Source organism: Dermacentor andersoni, chromosome 7 (genome assembly GCF_023375885.2).
Source record: "Dermacentor andersoni chromosome 7, qqDerAnde1_hic_scaffold, whole genome shotgun sequence".
Classification (NCBI taxonomy): Eukaryota; Metazoa; Arthropoda; class Arachnida; order Ixodida; family Ixodidae; genus Dermacentor; species Dermacentor andersoni.
This window is the reverse complement of record NC_092820.1, coordinates 140,772,874-140,789,391: the sequence shown is the minus strand read 5'-3', so window position 1 is coordinate 140,789,391 and position 16,518 is coordinate 140,772,874. Positions and strand designations below refer to the sequence as shown.

At 47.0% G+C, this 16,518-nt stretch overlaps 1 protein-coding gene across 1 annotated transcript in view; it reads left to right on the top strand.

Annotated features, from left to right (window-relative positions):
* The window catches only part of LOC126533729 (uncharacterized), an 82,408-nt gene extending 73,088 nt beyond the window's left edge, over positions 1 to 9,320 (top strand). Inside the window, exons 4-5 of the mRNA XM_050180919.3 lie at positions 2,740 to 2,989; positions 4,114 to 9,320. Coding sequence (XP_050036876.1) covers positions 2,740 to 2,989; positions 4,114 to 4,510 — 647 coding nt within the window. The 3' untranslated portion in view covers positions 4,511 to 9,320. The remainder of the gene's footprint in view (positions 1 to 2,739; positions 2,990 to 4,113) is intronic.
* The last annotated feature ends 7,198 nt before the right edge of the window (positions 9,321 to 16,518 follow it).

The window sequence follows — 16,518 nt, the reverse complement described above, 5'->3', positions numbered from 1 at the left end:
CCATAGTGGGATGCAAGGAACACCTTATCTTTTTAGCGGGATCTGTCAGTTCTGAAAGACAAAAATAAATCAGAAAAATAGCAGAGAATTTTCGTCCTAGTTGCTTTGAATCAGGGAACTACGTTCCTAAACTGGTTATGGCAAAACTGTAGTGGTATGCAAGAAGCTGGAAGTCAGCGCTAGTTCTCGTCTCAGTCACGCCCGATCAGTTACACCCAGCCAGCTACGCTGTTAGAAGGAAGCGAAATTTTCAACTGAACCTGCTCAATCAACAAATGGTGGCGCCTTGTGCTGGTTTTAGTGAGTGTGAGCCTGGCCGAGTGGCTGGTATATTATTGTCATTATTATTTGTTTTGAAAACGTATGTGCATCTAGCAGGAAAGGGAAAGCGAGGAGCAGGCTGGCAACTGCAACCGGAAGGGACACTACGCCTGCCTACTCTTCAGAAAAGAGGAGACAGAAACACAGAAATCAAAGATAGGAAAGAGGGGAGGAAAGAGAAAGAAAGAGCAACAGGACAAATCTAAAAGAATAAAGTAGAACACACAGTAGGACCAGTGACTAAAGGTCACGGAACTACAGAATGGCGAATAGAAGAAATAGTATCAACGCTACAAACCTTGGAAGACGTGATTCAGACAAATCCGAGTGCGCATCTCTCGATCAATTTACAGCGCACTAGTAGTAGTAGCGAAAGAAATTACGGGCTGGCATAGTAACATAGCCAGATATAAAGCAACATTTTTTTTTATCCTTTCCGCTGAATATTCAGTGTCAAATGGCCAGGAAATTTTCACAAAAACGGAGAGAGAGAGAAAAAAGTGAAGAAAATGCGAGAATTAGAAATTGTCAACGTAGTAGGCACACTAATTCAATGTCCCGACGCTACATGCAAGTTAGCTTTTAAAGAGTGAGAGATAACAAGGAGAGGGAGAGGCACCGATGACAACATAATGTATTTATTCGCCATGATGTAGAAATTATTGCTCATTTCGTCATTGAGCTGTTTCGACGTTCACTGTTAACTGCAAAACAATCTAGTGAATGGAAGAGGCCTCGTGTTGGTTCTCATCTTTAAGGAAGGCAACCATTTACAGTTAGAAAATTACCGTCTTATCTCATTAACATCCCCAATTTCAAAACTGCTTGAACATGTAATAGGTAAACGCATTGCGGAATTTCTCGATCAGAACTCTATACTAACCTTCAGCATAGCTTTAGAAAGTTTTATTCAGCCATAACTCAGTTAGTCACAGTGGTTCTTTCGTTTGCTGAAATTCTGGATAAGAATGGTCAAATGGACGTTATATTCCTTCATTTTAGTAATAAACGAGAAGAAAGGTGGTTAACCGAGGGGCCCGTTTTATAGTCATCTCATAAGAAGCCAACAAACATTGATACCAAGGACAAAATAGGGGAAATTACTTGTGCTTAATAAATGAAATAGAAACGATAAAAAAGAAACGATAAATAAATAAATAAATAAGTAAATAAATAAATAAATAAATGAATCCGTAGACACAAGATACAATAGGGTGTTCGATTTCGCGCACGACTATGAAATGCACTGACAAGCACGAAATTTAGTGCTAACTTTGAACACAAATCCCCACGGCCCTCGACCGCTCCAGGCTAGCCCGAGAGACACAATAGTACACTGAAAAAACTTCGCCTCCGCTATGACATCATGAAAATAAGAAAAACTAACAAGTTGGAGCATTCATGCGTAACATCTACGAGTTGAAGAAAGGCGTATGCGCCTCCGCCGTTTTAGACTTTCACCAGGCCATATAGTGGTATAACCAACAACACCCTGTTAACAAGTTGCCAACAGTTTTCATCAACTTCCAGTAATTTCCAAAGGTCAAGATAGCTATCTTCCTGACGTGTCACCTGCCGTGTCCGACATCGAGTTGTGAACTAAATAACTTTTAGTAAAGCAATGAAGGGGGCTTGTTGGTGAACGTTCATGATTATATTGCGCTTAGTGTTACACTGAAGGTTTTAAGTGAAGGACAGGACATGGACGTACGTAGCACAAACTATCAAATGTTTCATACTGTTAAAGAACACGCTTGTATACAAGGAGATATGGCGCGGGGGTGATATAAAAGGATATGGCAAGGTGACGACATGTGATCATGCTTTGGGCCAGACATACATCGTTCACTTGCACCCGTTCGCCCTGGCAAACTCGACCTCAGCTTCGAAGCTGAGGTCGAGTTCACCTCAGCCTCACTCACTCACTCACTCACTCACTCACTCACTCACTCACTCACTCACTCACTCACTCACTCACTCACTCACTCACTCACTCACTCACTCACTCAATCGCTCGCTCACTCACTCACTCACTCACTCACTCACTCACTCACTCACTCACTCACTCACTCACTCACTCACTCACTCACTCACTCACTCACTCACTCACTCACTCACTCACTCACTCACTGCTCATCCCGCGAGCTTAACGGCAACACCGGATAAAACCAAAATATTCACATGATGCTGTGTCTATACTTCAATTGACGCATGTCTAAAAAATGCAGTCCGCGAAATGACACACGCGAGACTTGCAACCTTTGTGCCCTCGCCACACGTTTTCTGTTCCATAAAGTGTTCTTTAAGGCACGGGTATAGCGCGTGCAGTGACACCTGCGAGACGTTCTACTGCGTACATGTGCACTCGAATGTCAGGTCTGCATGCTTCTAAACTATTGCGCTGCCGCCATCGTGCAGGACCGGCGAGCCCCAACGACTCAGAGTCATCGAAACCCTCAGTGGATCTCGCGGTGGATGACTCAAACAGCGAGGACGAGGACGGCTCCGACCTCAAGGGCGACGACCTCGGGGTGGGCGGCGCGCAGAACCGCGACGGTGGGTCCTCTGGCCCCGGCTCCCAGCAACAACCCCAAAAGAAACGGAAACGTCGCGTGTTGTTCTCCAAGGCACAGACGTACGAGCTCGAGAGGCGTTTCCGGCAGCAGAGGTTAGCTTGATGTCAATCAATCAGTGAATTAAAACGCTAACTCAGCAATTATGTGTCGGGTTTTTTAGAAGGGAACGTTACCGCAGTGTCGGAGAGCGTGATGTCCCTCGCTAACTCGTCAAGCCACCAAGGCAGCGAAGGGGAAAAAAAGAAAATACAAAGGATAGTGGAAGAGTGGTTGATTGACTCTGCTGGTGATTTGTCTTAGCCAAGATGAAAGAGAGGTGAATAACGAGAGATCTCAGAATGCACTGCAATAGGTACATTGCTATATGGCGGACGTGGCTGGTTGATGAGATAACATGTGGGCTGGGGCTTCAAATTACCGAGAAGGTCCTCGGCGAGGACCTATACGCCACTGGTCTTCCAAGCGAGACAAGACACCAATAGTGCGGTCATTTGTATTGGTTTTTGGAAAACTCTCAGACTGGTCAATGTGCACTGCACACAACGTTCAGTTTATCCGTATTGCGTACTACCACAGTTCTTAGGTCGTCTATGGTAAAGCGATGTCAATGTGAGCTCAATAACGGACTGTGTAAGTGTTGTTACGATATCGGTTGTTTTTGTTTGCCTCTTGTGCGTCACGTGTAGACCGTCACTCTATACATCTAAAGTAGGACGCCGGGCCTGATGGCCGGGCCCTTCCATTGCTTCTTCAAACACATATATTTCTCTTGCATGGTTTTTTTAGCATTTCTATAGTGATAATTGCAGGGCGACTACGCGGTGAAGACGAAAGAGTATAGTCGAGAAAGAGCGTTAACTTCGAACCAAAGCTCTATGTGCGGTTGACGTTATAAATTATGGGGATCGTCTGAAAGTTCCGATGGTTCGCAGGCTTCGGGTGGTATCTGTTTTCTTGCTGGGTGTATATGGGCACCGTGGCCAGAATTCCTTATGCCCCTGTAGAAACCACCATCTCTTCTCACGTGAACCATATACTGAGCGTTGGCCTGCTTATGACGTTCTCGCACAACTATACCTTATAGTACTCGCACCTTCTACCTGTGATACAATGGTGCTCTTAGAGTTTACATGTCCACAAGGGCAAAGAAACAAAAACAAGAATGGTCTCGCGTGTGTCCTTACAATCCTGCGCGCACCTTTTGCCGGCCACGCAGGTATCTGTCCGCTCCCGAACGCGAGCACCTGGCATCCATCATCCGGCTGACGCCGACGCAGGTGAAGATATGGTTCCAGAACCACCGCTACAAGACGAAGCGCGCCCGGCAGGAGAAGGGCCTGGACGGGTCAGCCGGCGCCGGCAACCCGCTGCCGTCGCCTCGTCGGGTTGCGGTGCCCGTCCTGGTGCGGGACGGAAAGCCCTGCCAGCCCGGATCGCTCAAGGACGGAACCTCGTCCGTGCTGCAACCGCCGCCGGGGGCACCGGTGCCGTTTCCCGGCGACCTGGGCTCGGCGGCAGCGGCGGCCGTGGCCACGTGCATGGGATCCTTCGGAGGGAGCGTGATGCCCACCTACTCGCATCCGATGATACCGCCGCAACCGAGGTGGTGGTGAACGCCGAAACAGAGGACGTGTCGCGCGAGGTGGACGGACTGATCGCGAGACGAACCGAGTGACGGCCGCCCCGCCACCGTGGCGACGTGCGAACTGCGTGTGGTCCGGGAGGCCGCGGGACAGAGCCCAGCCAACAGCGAGCCACCAGCGTGTTTGGCTCGCCCCCCCCCCCCCCCCTCCCCCTCAACGTGGACCGAACGGAGTACGAGACCGAGCAGACAGACGCTCGCGGTTGCAACCACTGCCCTGATTCGACTCCGGAGTTAGTGGCAGTCCGGGACTGAGGTTGTTAGCGCGTTAGTGTGTGGTGGTTCGTAGTTTCACATGACGTGGACCGAAACGCGCAGTGAGCCGATTCGGCAGTGATGACGCGCCTCACGGTGACCGTGAGTCCGGAGTGCGGGACTGATAACCTCAACTGGATATCATCGTTGGAAACAAATCTTAGTGACAAAAAAAAGTTAGCGATGGCCCCTTGACATTGATGTCACACCCAGTCCGAAAGAGTTCCAGACCTTCGGTGTGTTGCTAATTTCGTCTATTGAAAGAGGTGTCAGAGTGTGTACGCCCCTTGGTCCGATGCTGTGTTCACAAAGAATGACAGCGCCCCCCCCCCCCCACCCCGACCCCCACCCTGACGATTCTCGTGAGGATGCGTACGGAGAGACGGAAAACTCGAGATGATACGGAGGTGCCTCCGTGGACTACAGGAGTGGTGAATTCGATGTGCGTTGACGAACACATTCTCGACAAAAGCTCTCCGCCTGGCCCTGCATGAAGCGGTGGAGTGCAAAATGGCTGCCCCTTTCGACAACGCGACATTGTCGTGTCGACGTGTACAGAGAACGTTGCATAAAAAAAAAAAAAGCTGGCGCTCTTCCTCGTATTCCAGGAGTGGTGCCATCTTCTGGCCGCGATTGGTACCGCCTGGGATTCATCCCTTGCACATATGTGGTGGAGAAGTTTGTACAGTCTTACAGCTGCATGCCGAGTGTCGCGTGGGGCGCAACCATGGAAGACAGACCAGTGGTAATCGCCATGTTCACGAGTGCGCCGAAATGGATGTAATACCGAAGGTTGTCCTGCACTTTCGAACAATGGAACGCACCGCGTGCGCTACGGAGGGATGACGATGTCGACTGAGGACGTCACTAAGCCTACACAACCACGACGCAGCGTTGGGCTGTAGCGGCCCCCTCTGCAACATTGAATTTGTCTTGAAGACACTGTGACACCAGCGTTCAGCGCGCGAGAAGGTTTTTCTTTCGCATTTTAGGAAAGATAATCTTACGCGCGTTACTCGTGCGCTTTGGAAAAATGGGATTCGCGCTCAGGCAAATTCTCGCTACCACCTTCCATTTCCACAGGCTTGCAGTTTCTACTGTCGTTGCGTAAGGTATGGTGTGACAGCCTCTTCGATGGTTGGCGGAGTTGAAGGAACTATGTACACTCTGTGTAGTCGAGCGTATAGGGCGTCCAGCTTAGATTCAATATTTTCCGTCTCAAGTCCTCGTGCAGGCACGATAGGGGTTGTGTAATGCTCTGTGCGCCAGTTGATTGTCAAATACGAATTTCATACAAGCGACTTTCCCTGACGCGATACACGCGTGAAACAGTGAAGGCAAGCGTAGTGGTTTCACGGGCTGTCGGTATTCTTGATCATGCCCATAACCAGGAAAATTTTGAACACTGAATCCATTGGTCCGTCAATATTGTCATGGAGCGCTTTCATGAGCAGTAAGTAGGGGTTGACTGAAGTGTAGAGGTTTCGGGCATCGGCAGTTGAAACGGAGATCACTGATTTAGACTTGACAGAGTGATTACGTATTCGGGTGACCAGGAGAGGTTCCTGACAAGGATATCTTTTATGAGAAAACCTCGTAAGCCTTCTAAGAAACGTTTAGAAACCCATGATTCCAAGCATTTGAAAAATTGAACATGTGTTTCACAATCGTTGTTGCTTGCACATGTGTTACTTTTTGGGTCTTCACGGCATTGTACAGTCTCTTTAGCTGATCTTTATCCGGTGTTACTGGACGCCATTGCGGAATGATTAGCATCCAACAAAAATTTTCTATACTTGCTCTTTTGTCCCAAAGCGAAGTTGAATCATGCCGGAAAGCCTTAAGCCGCGCTTCTAGGCAGTACCTTTCAAAACCGGTGTAGTCCTGAACTCGATCGGGAGGTCTAAATGTGAAAATTTGGAGGGTCGTTTGCACAGCGGTGATATCTAAAGACCAACTTTCCCCAGATGAAGACAGCACTGTACGGTGTCCCTATCCATCGGTTTCTAGCTCATTCCATAAGAGGTAGACTGACCCTGGCACAGTAGGACTATGGCTGCCCCGTAGTAGAGGCACTGGTACGCATTGGCCTTGTGGCCATAGACGTTGTCTTGACGAGATTCCTGCATGACAAAGTGTGCGCCACACTTTTGTATAGAAAAAAAAAAACATATCCACCAGCGTGCTTGATTAGGAGAACGCCTAGATGAAACGTCGAAGAGCCTCTCTTGCCGCAAGCTCTACACACTGAGACATTCTGTTCGAACTTGAGGACAGCTCGCGGGCGCAATGTGAAGCAACTCCGTTCTGGCGGCTTGCGACTTATACCCCGTATTAGTTCATGAGAGGACGAAGGACCACCCAAGTTCGAAGTGCGAGGGGCCCGTGTACTCCAAGGGCTCTGTTCCAAAGCCGTGTTCACGACACCGCAAGGGTGACGTAGACTTTGAACATGCTGACATATACCAAAGAAAGACTCTCTGGGGCGCTATGAATGGGAAAGTGCCTTAGTCCCTGCGTACCAAGTTAAGAGTTAAAAAAAAGTTTGTTGCGGGCCGAAGCATAGCCCGTCAACTGTGTGTGCATGTGTTTATGTACGTGGTATGTAAACGGCTGCGTGCATTTAGACCACTGGCACGGGCGATCGTGCACGGTTATGCGTCAGCGTTTAACGCAGCCTCGCTTACATACAAAGTGTGGAAATTGCGCAAACACACGTCCTACATCTGTGTGTGTCTTCTTTTTTCATACACACCCATTCATCCCACAGCTCGTCCATGTAGAATTAGACTCCCTAGTTCCGTCTCTGCCACTTTTTCCGGCTTACATTTTTTTTTGTTTTAATGTAATAGGCTTAAGACACATTTGTCTCTCTAATGAAAAAAAAGAGGATTTCCACATCCTCAAACGGTTCTATTGTTTCTGCATTTCCCACCTTGATCCTTGTTCTGATTTCACGCTTAATGGCCCGCATACAATGTTGTACTGAATAAAGTGCTACGCTTAAGCATTCAGTAGCCGTTTTAAGAAATTTTCCTACTATGTGCGCCTCCGCCTTCTGTGCTAAAAGGCAGTGACTAGGCGTTTTTACAAAGCTTTCATCGTTGGAAAGTATTCGGCGATTTGTCCAAGTCTTTGCGGATCCCCATTTAATGAAAATCATCTGTTACGGTTGCAAGGAGCCCCTCAAATATCTTTTCTCGTGGCTGGCTGCACCATTTGGCCAAATAACGAAGTAGTATCCGGAACGACAGCGATAATGAAGGCATATTTGTTAAGAAATGACTTCCTTTGGCCAAAAGAAGCTACCTAATGTATTGGCCTGTACAAAATGCATGATCGCCTATCAGAGTCTACACTGAATTAGAATTAAAACATGCACGGCTGCTTGAACTTCTACGCCTGAGATGAATATAATTCACTAATGGATGTCTGTATCAGGCGTAGTAATTACGTGATATATCTTGCAACGGATCAGAGATCTGTGATGCAGTGCAAGGTTGAATTTAAGTGAAATGGTGCGCCTAGCAGTGAGCAACCATGTAGGCTTTTAAAAAGCGTCGCGTGAAACCACACGATTTGGCGGTTTTGTCAAAGCGTTCTCCATTCTTTAAGTAACTGAAAATTTTGCAGTCGTTACAGTCTATTGGTGAATTTCGACACGAGTTTCTAATTTTCTAAGTGCGTCTACATTGGATATTTCAAACGACAGTGAAGATATTCACACCTGTTACCGTATTGCATTTAAATGTTGTTCAGTTTACACCCTGCTACACGTAGACGTGATCAGTTCAAGATATTCGTCGTAGAAAGGATTGAAAGAAAAATGTTTCCCCTTGCTCCAGCATTTAGATCGAGGAGCATTCCAGCAGCACATTTAGTGTCGAGATGGCCAGTTTGGAAGAGTTTTCACTATGGCGTTTTTGAAAGGTCGTGATTCGTCTGCCATTCGAGATATTGAAGTGACGGGGTGAGCGCATGAAAAGTTCAAGGCCTCTGAGTTCCGATTTTTCACCCAGTACGAGGAATGCGCGGTACCACTTTTCAATTCTGCTTAAGCAGCTGCTGTGTTAGAACGTTCTTTCTGTTAGTGGTTGTATTGTAGTGCTTTCGTTTTTTTTCTCATTCACATGCTTCATCTAGTCTCAGTGTCAAAATACACATGTATATGTCACATTTTGCCGATGTGTTTTTTTTTTTTTTTGCTTTTACGTAGATGTTGGAGGGCGAAGTAGAAATGGACAATTGCCGTACCTGTTTCAATTTTTGTGTTGTTCTAAAAGAACATATTGCCACGTGACGAGTGCATCAAACTGTCATTTTACGACATCCTCGATGTGACTCTCGTTCATAGATTTCTACTTACCTGTTGGCAGTAAGCGAAAAAATGTGTCAGAAATATGGAGAAAAAATATATGTTGCGAGAAATATACTTTGCAAAAGTGTTTTTTTTTTCTTCTAGTTTTGCTAACGGCTTTGTGTTGGCATATGTACATAAAATAAAGAGAACGTGTAATTAAAACCTACCAACTGTTGTCTTTGTTATCTACTGTTTATTTCAGGTCTTGAGCTTGCATTGCATATGGGCGGCGCTTTCCCGTGCGTCAGATTTTGGGGGCGAAGGCAGTCGGATGGAAATACTCCCAGTTTACCCAAAGTATAGTTTGTGTGGGTATTAGTGGCATAGGTACGTGGTTTTATTTACGCACTTACGGTGCGCTACCCTTTATCAAAGGCTGTAGCAGACAATGGGACATTATTTCTTTTTTTATTTAAGGTACATTACAGGCCCTTTGGGGGCATTGTGTATAGCAAGCACAATTTTATTACTTTTTTTGTTCAGGTATAGCCCTGTCCTCTTTAGGATCATCTTCTATCCCGAAAAACAGCAAATTACTTCGTCCGAGCTTATTTTCTGCGTCCTCGCATCTTGCTAGTTATTCTTTGCAGCTGATCTGAGACGTCACGTAGAGTCTTACTCCCTTTTTCATTCACGCACGAGTCTACAGCGCTTTCTGCGGATGTGGCTAACTCAAGCGCCGCAACCCTGGCTGTTTGAATGACGAGTTCATTATCAGTGGCAGCTTGTTTGTACTTTGCACTTTTTAATTCCGCCAAGAGCGCCTCTTGTGCGGCGTCTAGTTTCTGTATCGCCTCAAGAGCCGAGGCAAACGCATTTGCCCCAGCTTTTGACGTGGGACATGGGTTCGACTCAACGTCGCCAGAAAGCAAGGGGAGCAACTCAAACATTGCAGAGTAGAGCGAACACAGGAGTAAATCAGAGCGCTTTAACGCATCAATCCACTCAACTGGGCACGACACCGCGATCAAACAGCAGTTGTTACCCGTAATGCATGAAGCACACCGTACGTAACTAACCTGCAATAGCAGTAGTTGAGTACGTTGCATACTAGATGTGGTGCTGTGCCCGAAGTGGACGCTTGCTGGCTGGTTTTTAAGTTCCCTTCCGGTGGTGGCCGTCGTAGTCCCTAATCACTGTTGCCAGATGTGCGCGAAGGTCTGGTCTGGATTCGACGCTGTGAGTACCAAGGCGAGTATAAGCACACAAGCTCTCAAAAGAAACATGCCATTGCCCCTTGAAGATAATAAATGTTGTTAAATTAGGTGAACTGCGTATCTACGTTAAAAAAAATTGGTTCATTCACCTTTCAGAGAATTTGGCCATAACACGAAAGTGACACCTGTATTATAAAAAGCGGAAGCCGCTCTGAGGCACATTCACAAGTACAAGTCCATAAATGTGCACCGTCCGGGATAACAACGACGGCGATAGCGAGCAGGCGAGGCCTCCGTTGCTGTGCAGCGTAAACAGCACCCCACAGACAGCCAGGCGTCGCAGGCAGTGAGTGCCTACGTGGAGAAACTGCGTCTGCTTCGTGGCTGTCCTTGGGGATGATTTATCACCGACGCCATGCGCATGCGCTGTTTTAGGGACTCCTACGCAGGCGGCTATGCAGAATGAGACCATCAGCTTTAACCGCTCCAGCCGTACGAACTTCTACTAGCTAGCCTTAAATTAAGAGCCGGTAAAACACGAACGAGAAAAACAAAATGTACACATTGCTGGCTAAAAAATAACCGCACAAAGAAGCTTTTCTCTGTCTGCTTAACGGGCATGTGCAAAGTAACCTTTATGTCATAATCATTGATTATTATGTTTCAGAGCAACAAGGTAGAGTTATGTTTGCATGTCGATGAAGGTATCGTGACGTATACGTGCGTGGGGCAGGTATGAGTGAAAACCTTCGGGTGGAAGAAATCACGTAACTGCGTAAAATAAAATAAAACCTTTGTGACATGTGTGATATGTAGTATATAGCTACTTTGTTAAAGCCAGCTTTGATTCTGGTATTCTTGCCATCATAATACCATGACGCCATCAACGGCACCGTGACAACTGCGGCTGTTACAGCCCCGAACATAATTGAATATTACAAATCATAGATTTCCTACCGATTTATTGACGGTGGTTCTGCCTTGTTTACAGACCTGTCATATAGGGTGTAATATGTCTGCATATGGACTGTTCACAGAAGTCCGAAAAGATTCCGTTTATTTCCGTTATCCCAACATGTACGTTGGATCTGCACAATTTTTAATACTCTGCTTGACGTTAAATATGGCAATTTGATTTGAGAAGATTTCATTTCCTTTTAGGAGCCAAAAGCACGATATGATTATGAGGCACGCTGCAATGGGGAATCGCGAATAAATTTGACCCCCGGTGTTTTTTAACGTGCTCTAAACCTAACTCAACGAGCGTTTTTGCATTTGATCCCTAACAAAACGCGGCCGCCGCTTCAGGGCTCGGAACCTTCGACCTTGAACTCAGCAGTGCGACGCTATAAAGAACAAATTACCACGGTGGGTTATTTTGGCAAATAAAGGGGAAGTTCGTTAGCACTGCAGAACTGAAGGCGTAACTTCCCTTCCTCGATATTTGCGCCCAAATCTCAGCGCCAGCATGTCAGTGTGACGCCACTTGATTACACGTTATCTCTCGTTCGGGGCAGTTCTTGGCTCAAGAACATTTCTCGAAACACTCCAGGGTTGTAACTTTGGTTTCCTTATAAACGCAATGTAATGTCCTTCTTTGCTCACACAATATCAAATGCCAGTTGCAATGAAAGTTGAGGCCACGTGATGTGCCTATAGTTTGAAATAGCGTACGTAAAGAAGAGCCTGGGGGCAAAAATTTTACGTTTGAAATATGACTGCACGCATCAGTAAAGGCTCGCAATAGCTCGATTTTCTATAGCGAAACTGACAAAACGTCGTCGCTACCGCTCGTTGGAAGGGGCGCACGACTCAAAACCAGTCGCTCTTCGATATGACCTTCAATATGAGGAAATGAACGCGGCTGCCTGCGGCTGCGAAGATAAAAAAGAAAATGTCAGAGGCGACGTGCTGAAATGCCACATCTGGTAATCACCAGGTTGGAGTGTCGTCTACTTACTTGCTCTTGAAAGACTGCTAATAATAAGAGTGTGGACAATTACCAGCCGCGTAAACCTTGACCCCAGAGAGAGAGAGAGAGAGAGAGGGGAGAAGAAAAGGCAGTGAGGTTAACCAGACTGAGTCCAGTTTACCGTACACGTGGGGAGGGTAATGGGGAGCGAGAGAGAGAGAGAGAGAGAGAGAGAGAGAGAGAGGACATGAGTCTATACCGCGCTTTCACATGACTTAAGTTAGGTGCACGATGTCTATAGTCGGGCACACAAGTATGTTGCCTTCAGGTAGTGAAGAAGCGCTCGAACTGCTTTCTGGGCTAATGAACTGTGAGGCCAGGCTCCCAAGATATCTGCTGCTGTAAATGGCCTCTCTTCCAATTTATTCAAGACACACTGGAGAGTCTGACGTTGTTTATCAAAGCGAGAACAGTGGCACAGAAGTTGACTGATGATCTCTTCACACTTGCACTTAGCGCACATTGGTGAGTCCGCCATTCCAATACGATAGCTGTAGGGGTTATTGAATGCTACTCCTACCCACAGTCGACAAAGCTGTGTTGCGTCACGTTGTGAAAGGTTTGCTGTTAATTTGGGTTTCAGTGACCCTCGACCCCAGATAGCTTGAGTAACATATACCGCTAATTTATTACCCACTTACCCAACGCCAAATTTCGTTCCGGTTGGCCTTTTAACTATACGGCGGAGTAAGCACTGGCAAAATTTATGATGTGGTGGTCAGCTGATGCGCGATCTTCAGCGTGACGTCACCTGCCGCCTCTATTTCCTGCGTCTCTTCTGGTATACCGCACCCCCTGAAGGAGTAGCGACCATTTTCGCTGTTACATAAGCATAATGTACCAACTGCGTATTACCTTCTGGAAGACGCGACACGCGGGCCCCAGCCATTACGCTGGAACCTCGCGTCACTCGCAGATCAGATTTGGACGATCGCCGACTGTGCTCGCCGCTATCATTGTGCTTCGAGTATAGCCCGTTTTGTGGACACAGGTTCGCCGAATAAAAAGGTTAGTTTCGCGATACACAGTTTTGCTGCACTGTGTTCTTCTACGTGACTAGAACGTGACAATACTTAGTCAAGCTAGATTGAAAGGTCAGGATTCTGTAGTAACGATTTCGCAATTCGTTGCCATAACAGAGTTCCTGTAAGCGAGAAAAATGACAAAAAGAAAAGATATCGAGACGACGCCAATTATATTCAACTACGTTATACGTTATGCAGGCGTCACGTGCGACGTCAGCACTGGCTAATTTACGTAGGAGGTCACGCAGGTATTGGTTACGTCGACTTTTTTTCCTTTGGCGCGTTTGATTCCAAGTTGAGGAGCCGTAGTAGGACCTTTGGTTGCAATTTTCTACACAACAAAGTCATGTATTGGCACACAGGAAAACGGTAATACACTTCTCGAAGAATAATCTACCGACCTTCCTCGACTTCACATATTATTGCGATAGCAATTATACATGGACACTCCAGGCGCATTTCTGCCGTCGCCATCGCCGTCGCCATCGGGTTCCGTGTCAGTGAAAGTGTGTGACGTCAGGCCAGCGAACGCGGTTCAATCGCGCATGCGCGAGCGAGGAACGCGGCCCGGATGCGTGCCCTCTCCTGTGGTGCGCGAGGCCGGGGCGTCAGGAGAGGGAGGAAGGGCGTTCTTCTGCGGGGGCTGCTGCGGTGCCTCGACGTCCTCCTCGCCGCCACTCCGTACAGAGTGGAGACAACCGCGGCATCTACTACGGCGCTGTACACGCGAATCGCGGACGCCGTAGTAGACGCTTTGCCGGACGCCGCCGGGACGCGTGGCCGGCGCTCGCGTGTCTTGAAAGCGATCTGCGACGTGGCTAATATGTGCGCCCGCGCGGGCCTCGTCTTCAAAGCGATCTGCGATGTTTGCAGAGTGCGCGTGGTGCCAGTAGCTTTGCATGCGCTGTGCTGTTGACGCTTCGTTCGTGTTGAGGCGAGAGATGCATGAAAGTCAATTCACTTGCTGCTGCCGCGATTCCTCACTCTAGAATTTTCACAGCCAGTTTCCGCGCTCATCGAGCGAGATGTGTTCATGTTTATGTGTTCGCGCGTGACACCGTGCTGGTTAAGTTATTTCAAACATGTTCTCGGGTTAGTTCGTTTGAATGATGGAATGCGTAAGCGCAACTGAACAAGGACGTCGAAAGAAGCAGACACACAACGACAGCGCTGTCTCTGTTTGTCTGTTTCTTTCTACGTCCTCGTTGAGTGAAGCTTACATATTCTATCACTGCTAATTTAGTTAGTAAGCGAATGTTTACAAGTTTATGCGGCCGATAAAACTACTATCCTTACTTCGCACAGCTATCTAGTAATTTGCTATTGCAATCGGTGCTTCGCCTTTCGGGCAGAACTACGAGTTTCTTTATTGTTCTTTTAACGTGATCTGCATATTTAATTAAAGCGTATCTTTAACGGCATCTTGAGACATCAAGTATGCGCACGCTCATATCATCTCGCCTCGCCAAATTCAATCGTGTTCCTGAAAGATCTTCGTCGTCACGACAATGTTGCTCGACAGAAAGCGAAAAAAAAAAAAAAGAAGTTAGCTAACCATTGAGGAACCTCACACATGCGAATGGGAACAACACAATACCGTGCCATATCTATAGTGTTCATCTCTGTACCATTTTCTTAGCTTTTTCGCAACTTTCGTGTCAGTGTGTGCGTCATTCTTCTTTTTTTTTTTTTTCACCTCGGAATCGTGCGCTTCCTTCGCGCTTTTTCCCGACAATGCTCCCCGGTGGTTGTCGTCTCAAAGCATTATGAAATACCAGAGAGGAAGCAGCAAGGTGACAGAATCAATAATTGGCGCGGAAAGACAAAAGAGAAAAACAAGAATTACACCGAAGGAAACTTGATGTCACCATAGATGTCGCTTCGGTGCCTGCAACCTCTGCCTTTTGAAACGTCAATCAAGCCGACAGACACAGTTTCACCCCTGTGTCTTTTTATTTTTCTCCTTTCTTCTTCCTTTTGGGAGACGTCTTTCTTCTTGTTTTCGCCGCGACTTCATTGTGTTGACGACAGGACATCGCGAAGCGGTGGGCCCTTTCATTCTTGTACAACCTTTGGCCTCGCGCGATAACGGTGCTGCCTGTCGAACGAATCTCCGGATGTGCGTTATACATACCTTAGGCACGTCAACGCGCATGAATATTTTTGCTGCTCGATTCTCTCTTTATAACGCACGGCGCTCCTGCACGCATGGGTATGTGTTGTCGGGAACTGCTGACGTGTCTCCGTTGCTGAATAACAACGACGTCTGCTCGTGGTTGCGTTCATGAAACGCTGTGAAGATAAAATAAAAAAAGATATGCATATATATAAGAGAGAAACACCTCCTTGTCGAAGACGGGGAGGCGTTTTAATCATAGGTGCCTGGTACAACGGGAGGCGCATTTCCTTGCGGTCCTTGCGTTTTTTTCTTTTTTTATATGTCATCGCGGGGGACTATTTAGCCTCTCTGTTCATACATATTTTATAGAAGGTACGACCAGGTTATTCTCTTTTTCTCTCCTCAACGTGGTACTAGAAAGGCCGGTTTTCGTGGGTTTCTCATAATATGTGCGTACGTATAGCTAGAATATTTCGTTTGTTAATTACCGTCTACGCACGAATGAAAGAGATGCATCTTTGTAAGGACCTTCCTCCCCTTCGCTCGGTCTTGTTTGGTTTAACTTATTTATGTTTGGTCGTATAGTTGAAAGGGAGCATTTCATTGCAGTGTTCTCTAGCTGTCCACTGGGACAATATCGAACGCGTCATATTTATCTTGTGGTGCTGTGATTCGCAGAGTAAGTGCATTGAGCTACCGTTACAGCTCCTAACATTCGAAGAAAGGTAGCTACCATGCCGAGTCAACTTAAGCTCCTTATTTTAGCTCTGCTCATTTCTTTTAAGTAGTAGGCGTGGCCACGATCTCACAACTGGCAGCCACTGACTTTGAAGATATCTTCCGATGTTGTTGGACAAGGCTATACGTCGCATGGCCATGCGGGTTGTCATCGCTGCGACCTGCTGGCGCGAATTTCATTTACACAAGTGTATTCATGCATCTATTTTTTATTCATCTATGGACAGGAAGCAGGACCGTGGATACTGGGCCGATATTTTAGACAGAGCTATTGCAATCCCCCTTTTTTTTTTTTGCTCGGCCAACCTAAATTATCACGAGGCCAAGCCGGTCGCGAACGTTGTATGATAACA